Raw genomic sequence first — 15,037 nt, forward strand, 5'->3', positions numbered from 1 at the left:
GACCGGTGTCGAGTGAAGTGGATCTCCTTCATCTTGATGCTTCCTGCTTTTAAACATTGCACCACCTCCTGGACTCCCCAAACAACTATAGTGCTCCTCCAGTTCCGTGCTCTGTATTGCTCCTATGCTCTTTTTCGTCTCAGTGTCTTTTACAGAAGATGTTAGAAAGAGTTCTAATGTTGGTGCAAAGTGGAATTGGGTCCACACCACAATAAGCGATAAAGGTATGTAAGTTCGGCGGTGTCATGTTCTGGGTGTAAAGGGGGATGCCATGACCTTACCAGTGTGTCTCCTTCCTCCCCTGAGGGTTCTCTCCCCAATATAATCCTCCCCGGACAGACACAAGCAGGGTCGGGATCAGGTAGCGGCTACACTTCGCTGGCCATATGGGAAGAGAGTTTATGCTCTAGCACCTTGAAGCGTCTCTTGTGCTAGATGGAATTATCAATAAAGATCTCAGGCCAAATAACCGGACAGACCCAGAAAATATGTCCAAATACTACTTTATTCTCTATTTAATAAAGCAGGGCAAACTGACAGACATCGGACTAATGCTTGCACACAAACTTGATTATACAGAGGTTATATACCCCAATATGTGTCATCTATGATGTCATCCTACGTGGCAAACTACAAACCCTATTGAAGGGAAGGATTGGTTAATGGAACATATGTACCTAAGGATTGGCTAACCCCTTATCTCTAAGACACGCTTTGAACTACCTCTAAATAAGGATAATACTGATTATAGCAGAGAAAATGGCAGCAGATTGGTCTATGGAACATTGTATAGCATGTTGCCCCACAGACCCTCTGATTGCTTGGCATTCTCACCCAAACTTGGACTTTCGGCTTGTTAGCAGCACATAAGCAAAACAAAAGCCAGGTGCTTGAGTCAAGTGAGATTACTCCCCACTTTTCCAATTAATCCATCTCTCATCAGTACGGCCATAAGCCAAAGTGTCCTGTCTGTAGTTGACCTTATAGTCTTCTCTCTGTTCAGGGACATTTGAGGGCGTGTAAGCACATCACTATCTTCATCTGAAGCTTAATGAATAGCTCTTGTTTTCGGCTTCCGAATCACGTGTGAGGCAACCCCAAATTTGTCCATTTCGACCTCCTATTTACTGCTATTTGATTTACTTATAGTGGGTGTTCTTGCTCCTCTTGGCCTCTAGGGACTTGCTCACTCCATCTTGTACAGACCTTATACATGTTAATTGTCCAATACTTGGCTCTTGCAAATGTTTTCTTCTTTAATCTAAGACAAATTTGTCTTGCGTACATAGCTTATCCATCTCCCTCCCTTTGTGCCTTGCAATTATTAAATAGCACCCTTGATCTCAGGCCAACAGAGTCCTCTTTATTTTGCACACAAAGCTATTTCTCCAACGCCTCTGAACTCTTTATCCCTGGTCTGTCTCGGAGGTAGCTGAATTGAGTAGTGACACGAGCCAATGTCCATCATCATATTCTGGCCGCCTTAGCCACGTTAGTTTCCTCTATAGCAAGCTTGTATATGTCTCATCTAACTTCAGTTACTGCGTATTTAGACTTATTGGTCAGGAAGTTAGTTATCATACAAAGAAGATAAAGTATCATTTCGTACATGTTTCTCTTGTCACTTCAGTGACATCGTTACTCTTAAGTATTTTCATTTTGTTTCAGTATTTCCTTGTATATCTTCTTCATAAAATCACTCTGCCTTCATCAGATTTCACTCTGCTCTCCATAATGTCCAAAGGTGCGTGCTGACATCCTTCCACTCTTTCAGTACGAGGGTATATTTGATATGGTTGCCTGAGTGCATATCGTCTCTCATACACTCTATGCAGTACAGGGAGAACACATGGGATCCCACATATAGCTTTTCTCCTGCTGTTCCAGTACAACGGTGGTGAGGGGGCAGGAGGTAGTGAAAATGCATCCACTTGCTCCTCTACAAGATTCCCCTGAGAGGGAGTGATGACTCGCTGGATTCATCACACCCCTCACAAGGTTTTTGTGTGGTGAAAAGACAGGTTTCCCATCTACAATCTGCATCAAATTTTGTTTTTTACATGCTTTCCTTGCAGAAATCTGATTTTTTTCAAAGGATTAAAGTTTTGATTAAAAAAGCACACAAAGGACTTCTCTTAAATTTAGTAAATGAAGAAGATGTTGCCAATTAAATGTCACTGTTGATACATACCAAGCATCTTCTATTTCCTGCTTTGAAAACATGTCAATGCAAGGTTTCTTTTGCTTTTGTTTCGAATAGTGGATAACAGTCTCGTAGTTTTAGCTAATGGATTTTATGTGGTTGTCTGAAATGATCTATTTGACAGGATTCTTTGAGGTTTACCTGTTAATCGGCATCTGGCTGACAAATCCAAAGAGAACCTCACCTCTCCACAAGAGAGGGGCCCACCCCCTTTGGGACTAGGGTGTTGAGCCTACTATGCTTAACACCACCTAGAGGACAGGGTAAGCGATATCCCTGTAGTGGTGACTCCACCTTAGGGGACGGGCAACCCCCAGATAGGGCCTTACGTCACCATCACTACTCCCAGACACTAACACCTTTATGGGGTATGTAGGAACTAAGGTTCATGAGAACCCTAAAGAGCTCTTTATTAATGGCTGGTGCGCATTCTGACACAAATTTTACAGAGTCCTCCACTTAGAAAACAGCAGAATGGCGAAAGACCAGCGTCCTGGAGGCATGTCATTTGGGGAACCAATCGGGGAAGAGGATCCACAAAGCCCGTTGTGCTGCCGCACACGCAGGTGGCGGGACCGGTAGAGAGAGAGAGAGAGAGAACATCAGATGTGGCATTGCATCCAGGGTTCTGTACTGGGGAAGTGCGACGAGGCCACCGGACAAGTAGCTGGATTTGTGCGATGTGGCAGCCTGAGCGAGAACAGAGTACCTCTGAGGGCTGAGGAAGAGCGCCAAGGGGGAGCCGACTACAGGTCCCCACACTGAGCAAGCAGGAACAAAGAGAAGACCCTCACCAATTAAGTCACCTAAGCAGCTCCACTGCTAGAGGAGGGCTAAGCGGACTACACGCCCCTCTCAGGGAGCACCGCTCATCACACACAGGTACGCAGTGACTCCAGAGGAATAGGACGCAGGCAACAGGGCAAGAAAGAGTATGAAGAACCCTGTGGGTGAGGGAGAACAGAGAAGTCCTTGAGTGGGACAGAAGAGAGAAAGAAACCCCATAGTGGGGAGAGAGACAGAGAGAGGTACCAGAGTGGGGTGAGGGGCAAAAATAAGCCATGGAGAAGGGGAAGGAAATGAAAAGCCCCAGAATGGGGAGAGAAACAAAGACATGAGGAAAGAACCCCAGATTGGCGAATGAGAAGGGCCAGAGCCCCAGAGTGGGGAAGAAGAGACTGAGAGAGCCCCAGACTGGAGGAGCAGAATGGTCTCCCTCAAGTGAGAAGAATTTTGAGACCTATATTTTAACAGGAGAAGCAGAGAGACCTGGCTGGAGTCCATGAACTATGTAAACTGGAACTGTGAAAATTGGCAAAGTACTGTGTTATGGAGACCAAAGGGGTTCGGGGGGTGGAGTCCAAAGCCAGCAGCCATCCCTTTCCTTGGGCAAGTACCCAAAAGCCTGCCTTGGTTGTTTTTGTTTCCTTTTCTTCACGAGATAGGGAAAGGACTCGGCTTAGAATAGGATTCTGGTCTGAGGACTTAATTTATGTTTAGACATCTTGACATCCTGACTAGCACCCATTTACTTGCTTCTGTTTTGGATTAAGTTTTAACAATAGGCCTTGAAAAAGATTGGGCCTTTTTAATATTAAAGAAAGAATACAAATATTTGAGAATCATGCCTCCTTGTCTGTCTCCTAATTCTGGCCTACCACACAGCGCTTTTAGGGGGCATTTCTTCAGAACCAACTGCAACACGATGGGTCTCAATAGCTCTGTGTGTCTTCTGTCTTGTGATGTGCATTCATGAAATGGGGCTAGGTCTTGGGTGAATTTCCAAACGGTTTCAAGTTATCCCAAGCAACAATAGCAATATGTACGGGCCTATACGTTTTTGGGTTTTAAATAATGAACGGTATGATTTGAAGTGAAGTGCCTGTAATGCAGACTAAAAAGGGACCTTAAATGATACTTTTTTCAGTCGGACTGTTTCCATTTTTTTTGTTAATCATATTTTGCATATGTTTTATTTTATTTGAAAAAACATGACAGTTTTGCAATCTACAAATAGATTTCCTTGAGGTCGTAAAGCTCTCAACGTGTCTCCTTAGGCCTGCTAAATCCTCCAAGCTCGATAAAGTCTGATGGATTGAATGACTTTGTTTGGCACCAACAGACCATGCAAATGGCATTGGAGCGCTGTAGAACACCCACTAACATAACCTAACATTGTACATATCATTTTAATTTTAGGAAAGTTGCGAGTGTTCCTTTAACTTTGGGCATTTGTGTGTGTGTGTGTGTGTGTGTGTGTGTGTGTGTGTGTGTGTGTGTGTGTGTGTGTGTGAAGATCTGTACTTTGTACACTTGTATGTCTAGGTGTTGGGCTGCTGTGTGTGTGTGCGAGCGACTTGTGTCCATTTGAGAAAGATCCTTTTGTCTGACCACGGCCCTTATCTGTTATCAATACTCTTCTTGCCTATTTCTACTCACTAAATTTCCCCTCGTTCTTCAGACTTGTGAGATCCTGAATGACACAACCATGCTGTGCAAGGCTCCAGGCATTGTGTACGGGAAGAAGAGTGTTGTTCCAGAAGATGGGGTTCTTCCCAGTGAGTTCGGCTTCATCCTGGACAATGTTCGTTCTCTCCTGGCGCTCAATGGGACGGCTTTCACCTACTACCCTGACCCGTCTTTCGAGTCCTTCGGCACATCTGGGGTGATGGAGCTGAAGCCAGGATCTCACGTCATCCTGAAGGTACAGCACAGCGCTTCTCTGCCTGGTCCACTTGCAGTCACTGAGTAATGTCTAGCTGGGGATGTAGACTTCCCCTTTCTGTTAGCATTGCCCACCGTTTTCATCCATACTCTGTTTCCTGTATGGGGGTCTGACTTCCTACCTTGGTGCCACAGCTGGTGTGGTCACCCTGCCCCCCCCCCACCCCCTAAAAGCTGCCCTTACTATCTTCTGCTCCCCCGGGCATGGTGGAGGAATTGTCTGCCTTATCTTGCCATTCTAGGAACCGCAAGGAGCCAAAATGACCCCCAGCAGCAGCTCCCCATCAAAGGTTCAAGCTGAGGACTACAGGGGCCTGCTTATTTAGAGTGGCCATCCCTTCAGAAGGATCTATGTGATTATTGTGATGGCTGAAAATGCTGACTTTTATATGTGTGGGGCAAGGAGGGGGTTAAAAAATTAATTTGGCTGTCGCAATTCCCAGGTTGACATTTTTGTACGATTCCTTCAAAATGGCTAAGGATGCTCAAGGGTAGCCTGCTACCAGTGTGTCGTCTGTACTTGGGTCCTACAGTCTCTGGTGAACCTGGGGCATGCTCCTACCGTTGCAGCTCCTCCCCCGCCTTGCAGGCGTGTGATGGCTCCATGACAGATGCTTCTATTCCAGGAGATGAATGATAAGGGGCCTCAGACTAATCATTTGTCATCAGTGTCTGCCTCTGGAGCTGTCCATCAGGCCGGAGACTGAGAGGAGGAGGATGCGGGGTGCTGAATTACCGCGACAGCCTGATGCGGCCCAAATAGATTTGATTAAAAGAAAATAGATATGAGAGATGTGCAGCTGGAAATAAATAACCAAATCAGAGACGGGAGCTTGTTGTGCGACAGCCAGAGTGCGCTTTTACGTCTCCTCGTCTCGTAATGCGGTGACTAGTCACCTTGAGCCACGCTGCTCTTGGCAAGGATGGCTGGCTGTGCATTAAGGAGGCCGCGGGTGCCTGTTGCATGTCTGCGTTCTAGACTGACCGCCCTCTCTCTCTCTCCTAGGGGAAGAACCTGAACCCGGCGGCCCCTGGGAATGCCAAGCTGAACTACACGGTGCTGATCGGCGACAAGCCCTGCTCGCTGACCCTCTCGGACATCCAGCTGCTCTGCGACTCGCCCACCCAGACCGGGCGACAGAGGGTCACGGTAGGTTCCAACTGTGGCCGAAACTTGAAAGACACCTCGGCTTCTATATTTAAAGCGTCATACACTCAACACCAATTGGGGTTACAAGGGGTTCAAGGGCCAACATCTTAAAGGGACAGGGTTTAAAATGGGACACCGCAGGTTTCTTTGTTCCAAGAAAATGAAAAGTGTTGGGCGACACTGGCAGCTGTTTCCATATCTAGAATTTGCTTCCAGCGCAGGGAAACAGACTTTAAAGTGTAAAGCCTTGGTTCAGGTCCAAGGAAAGGGGCATTTGGTTTTTGGGGCAGGTGTTGTAGGAAGGGCTCGGTTATAGCTGTGAAGGGCTTTGCAAGAGATCAGCTATGGAGCATGCCGTGGGCGAGGGCAGAAAGGGAGGGATGGTAAGTGAGAACAGTGCCTGAGAGGTGTATGCCCTGGGTGAAGGGTGCACGGGGAGATGAAAGTGCTACCTGGTGGCTGAGAGGGCCACCAATTAAGTTAAGTGCAGAATGGGGCGTGGGCGGAGTAGAGTTGATTGGGTAAAAGGGCGCATAACACATAGTTGTACTCGGAGTGAGGGGGGGGGGGCACATTATCGCCAGGAGGTACATAGTTGAAGAGTGCATAGAGGAAGTGAAAGGGCCCTGGCTTGAGTGCTTGAGGGGCTGCATGTGGATGAAGCCTGAACTGATGAGGGTGCATTTTGTGGATAAGTTCCGAGGGATCTCAGCTTGCAAATGCCACTGGGCCAGTTTACTTTTAAAGCACACCTGTGCACTAACGTTCTCTGATATTAACGGGCACTAAACACCCACACGCATGTACATTTTATTTTAAATATGTTCATGTTGATGACAGACAACGTTGCTGGTCAAATTTACTATAAAAATGCAATATTTGCCACGAGTTGTCAAACAGGCCTGGGAAATGCGTTTTGCAGAGAGCGTTGTGCAAGTGGTCCCATGCAGCACGTCCTGTGTGTAATACACGGGCCACGATGGGGTGTGGGGTAGACTAGCGCAGCAGGGAAGGAGGTGTGGTATGAGGAAGAGTAAGACGGGCGAGTACAATTCTGAGTGAAGACGGGGAGGAGGAGGAGGGTGGGTTGGATGGGGGAGGAGATGGAGGGGGTGTTACCTGGACAAGGTGAGGGAAAGGGTGGGTGTTCCCGGTAGAAGCTGGGAAGGGTCATCTATCTCCCACCTCCTCTTGTGCAATAGTCCCATGCATTGGAGGCATGGGGCGCGAAATGAACTAATGTTGCTATTACAAATTAGGGCCCGCAAACAATTTTTGGGGGAGAACTTAGAAGCAGACCCCAAAAATGATGTGAGCCCTATCCCTCACTGTTGGAAGTGTTAGCCTTGCTGAAGTTTGGATCTAGTTGCACTTTTGCCAAGTACTCATGGAGGCATTCTGAACCCCCCCACCCCCATGCAGATGCACGGTTACACGTGCATTCCACACACATTTTTCAAAATGAGCTCACCCGCACTGCACCACTGGTTCGCCCAGGGAGTGGCCTGCGGTGGAACATGCAGCCCCAGGAATCTGATTAGCCACCCGAGGTGCCACGCCATTATCCTAAACTCTGATCATTGTGTGAGTGTGTGCGCGCGCTCGTACTTCATGCCACCCCTAAGTGAGTGCCCCACTTGGGCCGCCCCAGTCAAGAGTCTGGACACTCTCCACGCCTACATTGTCTCAAAAGCTCTGCAAATTCACTGCACTCCCTCACACAATGCACAAACCCCTTGTGAAACAGTTCAGCGCGCCCACAAAGCTTAACCAGTGGTCCCTGAGCAGCTTTTGTGCATATCAAACACACTCCCCAGAAATTGCTCAAACTTCACCGCACAACTAAACACAGAGCTCTCACGCTCTCTGCACAAAACTCCAACTCCCCATTGTGACTTTTCCTGTATGTCACTTGTTTTGAGATGCATGCTCTTTGGGTGTTTGGAAACAGCTCTACATATAAGTGGAGACCAGCTACTTTTTATTTTTAAAAAACAAAGCCCAATTTCCGCTACTTTTTATTTTTAAAAAACAAAGCCCAATTTCCGGTTTCTGCCCCACTGCGATCATATGGCCCAGTTTTGAATGCCCACATGTACGTTTAGTGGAATGCAGCATAATGCAAGCTACATTATGTGCATGGCAAGTCATACCTCTATTTGCAAAACAAGTACAAAAATAGCACTTTTATGCATTGCCTTTCCAGGGTGTACTTTATTTGTATGCAACATGCTTTGTCTGGTCTCTTAAAATCAACCATCTGCGCACAACGTACACACCACCCACTGCAACCTAATAGCTGTCATGCCAACAAGAATCATACAAGGACCACACACACCCTCCCTCCAAGCGCTGTTCATGCATAATTCTCACCTGTTGTTTCCGCCATATTGACACGCACACCTACCTCCCATATATACATAACATACGTGAGGGTTAAGGCTCCGATGCTGGATTTTAATGGAGTTCCTAACAAACCCCCCGCCACCCTCAGGTGATCCATCTGTTGCCATGGCGACTTGTGTCCGCCAGCTTGTAGCTTGCTGCTGGGTTCATTCAGCAGGCCTCCTGCACAAACATGTCAGCCAGCAGGGAGGAAGGAAAGAGACGGAGGAGCAGAGACTGGCATTGCTTCCCGTTATCTTTGTCCCTGAGCTGAACCCCAGCCTGCTCCGCGTCACGGCTGTGGAGGAAGCACTGTAGCTTTTGCAAAGTGCCTTGTTTGAATCTTTAGAGGCTTGGCAACACATTGGATGGGGAGCGGTAACAGGTCGCATGGCACAAGAGCAGTATAACCTAATCCGTGACAGCAGTCATCAATCTAACGCATTATAAGCACAGCAATTGCACCTCTTAACAAGGTTACTTGCATGTTTAAGTTGTGCTTGCACCAGTTGCCTCTGTCTGTTTATTCCCAGCTTGACCCCCCTCCCCCCACACCACCCCATAGCCTCCTTCAAGCCCTCTGCTCACCAGAGGATTGCAATGGTTGCCCCTGGAGTAGAGCAATTGTCTTGTCTAGGAGTGCCCAAAGGCACCGGTGGGCTCATCATGCCCTCTTTACAGGCAAGTGCTGCCATGCTGGTATGGTAACCTTCTAAGGGCCGGAGCTAGTTTGGTTGGCTCATTTGAGTTGCCCTCTCTTCCAGGTTGCATTCACCCAGTGCCATGTGCCGACTGCCCCCTCCTAGTAGCGTCTCGCTCTGCTCCTGGCCACAGTCTTATTGGATCCAGTGTGGACCAGCAGCAGAAAGAGAGGCCTTTAAAAGGTCATGAGACTGGAGATAATTGTTGTTTTTCGTTGTTCCCGCCAGCATGGAGCCTCATTAACCTTTTCTTCACCACCACCCTCTCCCCAGATCCTGGTTGGGGGGTTGGAGTACTCCCCAGGCATGCTCCACATCTATGCCGAAAGCGCACTTACGCTGCCCGCCATCGTTGGCATTGGGGCAGGCGGCGGTCTGCTGCTCTTCGCCATCATCGCAGTGCTGATTGCCTACAAGCGCAAGACGAGGGACGCCGACCGCACGCTCAAGCGGCTCCAGATGCAGATGGACAACCTGGAGTCTCGCGTGGCTCTCGAGTGCAAGGAAGGTGAGCTCGCTGGGTGTAAAGGTGTGGCATTGCCGCTGAGCTGCAGCAAAGTTCTAGGGCACCTGCATGTTGTTGTGCGTGTTTACAGATGTAGACATATATAACATTGACATACAGCCATGTGACCAGCGATGCCACTGCAAGGCCCTGTAATTTCATTCTGCGCATCCTATACCCACCACCTTTCATTCCCTCTGGAAAGGGGCAAGGCAGCTGTGCATTCCCGGAAAAGGCAAAGCAATTCTTCTGCAAGTGCAGGCCAGCTCAGGCCACATGATACAGTCAACTTGCAAGATGGATGCCAGCCGGGGACTGGGGGTGGCGGGAGAGGGAGATTTACAGCTGTGGGGATAAAGGGGGTTCTAGCTCCAGTGTATTTTTTTATTTTGGGGGGGGGGTCATATGGCCTTTGCCCCTTCACTATCTTAACCCATGTCCTAAACCCCCTATGTTGGGGGACGGGAATTGCACCCCCTGGCCGTTTGCCTGCAGCATTCACTAGATGGCATGTTGACCGATTATCGTCGAGGTAGAGGAGGATCCGGCAAGTGAAGCAAAGATGGGGAGCAAAATATACCCCGATTAAGCCATGAAACGCCAAATAATTCCAAGAGTGCGCACGCTTACAGGAGCTTTCTACGAGGAGTTTTTCATGGACCTGTAATTTTTTCTTATGGGAGGAGCCTAGTAATGCACATTTCGGGTATAACATCTACTATTCATAAATCTGTGTGCATGTCTGTGTGTATACACCTATGCGCATGTATGTGGGTGGCGGCTTATATACAGTGGAGTAACTTTGCTGAAAATGTTGGGGGGGACATGACATCTGAAGAAAAGGTGCCCCAGCCAAATGAATGGGGACAAAATGGTGAGCCATGAAAGTTAGAAGGGATAAACACCCCTGTCCCCCTTAAAATTACGTTAAGGCTTATATAGTCCTTATCACGTATATATATAACATGTATTTCCTTTTTTGAGTTTTCCAATTTTAGTTGTGTATTAAGAAATGTGTTTACTGTTTTATGTGACGTTCGGAGTTTAGACTATTTGTGCTATGAATCATTGTTTTGCATTTGACCCTTTCAAGGGCAAATTTCTCGAAGACCTCTGCTTAATATCTACTCCGTGCTAACCTGGATCCCCCCTTCTAGAGTGGTGAAAAAAATCATTTGCATTCTGTGATGTTTAGCCCTGAATTTAGAATGTGGAATAAATCAATCTAAAAAGTCCGGAATAGCATCGTGACCTCCCCTTTAGAGGCCAGCCCGTAGATTAAGTTCTGCCGCGCCTCCTAAAATCTCCAGTAGCTAGGTTCTGCCGCAGAGGCGACCGGAGCTTTTCTGTCGCCACTCCAGAGCTTTGGAATCCGTTAACACTTAATTTGAGGAAGGTGGATAATGAATTGCTCTTCTGAAAATCCATTGCAACGTTTAGATTTTGCTGATCTTTTACAGCACTATTGTCACAGAAGTAGAGGCTGTAGTGCCTTGACGCAGTTTAGTCTGCAGGTGGCGCTCTATAAATCCCCCTCAGAAATTCAGAAAACCATGATCTTGGGCAACTTGGGAGCTCCATGAAAATCGGTTGGTCTACTTCAGACAAAAGGGCCTTCGCCCACATTGCCGCATGCTCAGTGCATGCGGAAATGCTTTTTAAAAAATTACATTTTCATTTTAGGATCAAATGTTTGTGGGTGAAAGAGAGGAGGCTTTTAGCATTTGATTTTGCTTCTGTGTCAAACCATAGAAGTAGAGATGGGCAGGAGGTAAAAAGCTGCATTGTCTACTTTTGTGGGCCAGGGCAGCTCGAATGTCACCACCTTGAACTTAGGGTGAAACTTATCCTTTGATTGCCTGGGCCGGCCCTCAAAGGGTGTGTGCCCTCACCACTGATGAGTTGAAATTGAGTCTGGGCAAGTAAGAACTGGTGTGCTGTGTGCATGTGGAGACATTTAATGCCTGGCTAGTAGTTTGCATTTTGAAATGTTTTCCCCTGTTTAGGTGGTCATGACGAAAGCACCCCTCAATGGTTTCGTACACATGAAAGCCTTCTGCCCATAAGAGTCTGGAAAGGAACATCTCAACTCACCCAAGCTTACATTGGGGGACAGCATAATGCAAAGTACAAGGTCTTTCCTTGAGAACCCTTGAGATTAGGGTACTTACCTCCTACCACCAACAAGATGATGTGCCCCCCCCCCCACGGAAGGAACCCCCTCCTATATATGTATCGCTGAGATACAAGCAACAGTACTATGTGTATGTACTGTTGCAAGACAACCTTGAGGGCCACTTGTGCATAGGTCATGATCAGTACGCTACTCCCTCTGTGCCAGTCACAGCCACACCACCCTGCCCGTGCATTTTGAAGTGACTTTCTCACATTGTAGCACTCGTTGCTCAGCAGCAACGTACATGCTTTGGAAACAGGACGACACAAAGCAACACAGGTTCGATCCTCAGGTTCGCACTTAGAAACCTCGGGCATTAAGTGCGTTATAAATAAGCAACTAAGACATATTCGCGTAACAGCGCCTCGATGCCCCCAGGCTGTGTGAGTGCTTTAAAATTAAAAAAAGGAAAAAGTAGCTCGAGCACACGGCAGAAAATCCTTCAAGCTTGTTACTGGGCTCCACCCTCCCGGCACAGTGAGAGCGCGGCACGCCCTTCATCCGGAAGGGGCTTTGACTGTTCAGCACTTGTGGGTCTTTGCCCCTTGGCTTTTTGTTCAGCCCTGGTTCTTGGTATTCCAGTGTCAGTCCAGGCATCTTATAGTGACGTATCTACTCTGCAGCTGTTGATTCGAGCCTGAAAAGACCCACGTCTCACCTATTTCAGGAACACAAGGGATCGTCTGTTTACAAATGTATGGCTTTGTCTGTCTTTGGGGATGGAAGGGCCTGTGTTTAATGGTAGTGGGGGCCCAGGCGGTATGGCATAAAATCGCTTTCTGTCATACCGCTTGTCACTCGTAATATTCTATGTGCATGCTAAGAGAGGGAGTGTGGGGGTGTGTGGGTGTGTTGGGGGGGGGGGCGAGGAGCAGTCTCAAAGCGACCAGGGGATATTCAATCAATCTAAGCAGTTCCCTGTTTGTTTTCTTTCCCCATTAAGCGTGCCTCTGTTGGGTTGGTGCTTTTCTCACACGCATTTGAGTACTCTGGAGAAATGAAAAGAAAGGAGGAGCAGGAGCAAAGGAAGCACTTTGGATCCCCCAGTGCAGAAACTACAGAGAGTCCATTAGTACCATGAACCGGGCTGACAGGGCCGCAGGGAAGCCACTGCATTGGCTGCACTCCTTTAATGTGCAGCAAAGCTGACGCACTCCCTCCTCTAAGGCACAGAGCCACCGAGGGAGCAGAGGGGCAGACACAGGTGTTGGTCCTGCTCTCATCACCTAGACCCACTCAAGGGGCTGGAGAGGGGGCAGCAGGACCCTAGGACGGCTAGCGGGAGAGATCCACACGGAGACTGCAGCCCGCGAAGCGCGGGAGGAGGATACACCAGCAGCATAGGCTTTCTTGAGAAGCCTAGGGGTGATGGCAGCAGTAGAGCACAGCCAGAGGAGGCGGAGCAGTACAGCGTCGCCAGAGGAGGCGGAGCAGTACAGCGCCGCCAGAGGAGGCGGAGAGGCAGTAGCAATACAACGCCGCCAGAGGAGGCGGAGCAGAACAGCGCCGCCAGAGGAGGCGGCTGGGCAGCGGCCGTACAGCGTGGGTTGGTGGGTGGCCAGGGGGAGTAGCAGAAGGAAGACGGTGCAGAAGTTACAGCAGCCACATACAAAGACCAACGCCAGAGGAGGCCAGAAAGGGGCTGTAACTGCACAAAGCCAGAGGAGGCACACACAACCAACTCAGCAGGCTGGAGGAGGGTACACATTAGCACTGGGAATAGAGGGTCTCGAAGCACCAAATGCATCTGAAATGTTTTTTTGTGGTGGGACCTTTACAGCATCTGTTGCAGAACCGTGTTTAAAGTGGCCTGGTGGCAGGGAGCCGCGGCTGTAGAGCTGGGGGAAGTAGCCTAGTGCAAGAGAAGGGCACGGCAGACAAGGCTGCACCAGCAGTGTCGCCAGCACCGAGGTGGGTGAGACGAGGCTGCACCAGCGGCGAAAGAGCAGCCAGAGGAGGCTGCACCAGCGGCGAAAGAGCAGCCAGAGGAGGCTGCACCAGCGCCGAAAGAGCAGCTAGAGGAGACTGCCTAGAGGACTGCAGACTGAGTGTAGACACCCCGGGGCTGTGCTTGCAGAAGGGAAAGCTGTCATTGATTGTCCTTGGCCTTCGCTTGTCAGAATATATTTTTTTCTTCACCATCCCTGGCCTCAGTAAGCTTATTTGTGTTAATTAATTGAAATTATGGCCTGTGCCAGCACTGCCATGTGCTACGCCTCTTGCTAGCGCAGTCTGTGTTTCCCTGTTGGATGCTTTCAGATCAGGATGCTTTTGTTAGCGATTTGTGTTTTCTGTGTGGTTTTTTTAAATATATTTTTTTTAATTTCAGCTTTTGCAGAACTTCAAACCGATATCAATGAGCTTACAAACAACATGGACGGAGTCAAGATCCCTTTCCTGGACTACAAGACCTACGCAATGAGGGTGCTGTTCCCAGGGATCGAGGAGCACCCTGTCCTCAAGGAGCTGGATGTGAGCACCTCTTGTTTATCTTACTTTCCAGTGCTGTCCCTGTTGGGTGCTGCTGTATTTGCTTAGCGGGCCAAAATGTGTTTTAGGAATGCAAATGGTATGCAGGTGTGCAGGGACACGGACCTCCAAATAACATCATTGCTTTGTCAGATTGTTTGAGGCTTTTGCCAAATCTGCGACCCTGTGATCTTGGACAAACCAATTCTGACACAAATACTTGTTTTTTACTGTCATGTAAGCAAATGGTTTTGCGCGCGCATCTATTGTCCATGCCTCCTTGAGGCGGAAGACACTCCTCCGTTATTGCTAATTCTGTAGCCCGGGTCCCTTCCTCACAACCAATAATTGTCTAGATATGCATGCAAAGTTATCATTGTGGAGCTCTAGAATGCTCATCTGGATTCAACTGTAGCCAACCATTGGTAAGTCTTGATGTTCCAGAGGAAGCGGCATGCCTTTAATTGGATTGTTTTAGATTGGATACACTGCGAACCCTGGTAGCAAAAACATGTTCATAGGGCTGTACTCGTAAACCCACCTAGGCCTCAGCACGCTAACCTCAAACAGTATTCGTTCTTGCCTTTGGCCATTCATTAAGGTACTTGGCCCTAGTATCAATGCTCGAGATGAGGTGATGGTGGGTCAGACTGAGCACAACCTGGATGCCAATAGGAGACTTTGATAGTCTTATTTCATAATATTGCCAAAAGTATGGGTATGT

General features: G+C 48.3%; 1 protein-coding gene across 1 annotated transcript in view; it reads left to right on the top strand.

The window, feature by feature from the left end:
* Positions 1–15,037, top strand: part of PLXNA3 (plexin A3) — a 677,771-nt gene that overhangs the window by 607,032 nt on the left and 55,702 nt on the right. The window contains exons 18-21 of the mRNA XM_069645473.1: positions 4,665–4,907; positions 5,934–6,077; positions 9,437–9,671; positions 14,174–14,316. Of these exons, the coding sequence (XP_069501574.1) occupies positions 4,665–4,907; positions 5,934–6,077; positions 9,437–9,671; positions 14,174–14,316 (765 nt within the window). The remainder of the gene's footprint in view (positions 1–4,664; positions 4,908–5,933; positions 6,078–9,436; positions 9,672–14,173; positions 14,317–15,037) is intronic.

The sequence above is a fragment of the Ambystoma mexicanum genome, chromosome 2p, assembly GCF_040938575.1.
Source record: "Ambystoma mexicanum isolate Mex_15411 chromosome 2p, UKY_AmexF1_1, whole genome shotgun sequence".
NCBI classification, from domain to species: domain Eukaryota; kingdom Metazoa; phylum Chordata; class Amphibia; order Caudata; family Ambystomatidae; genus Ambystoma; species Ambystoma mexicanum.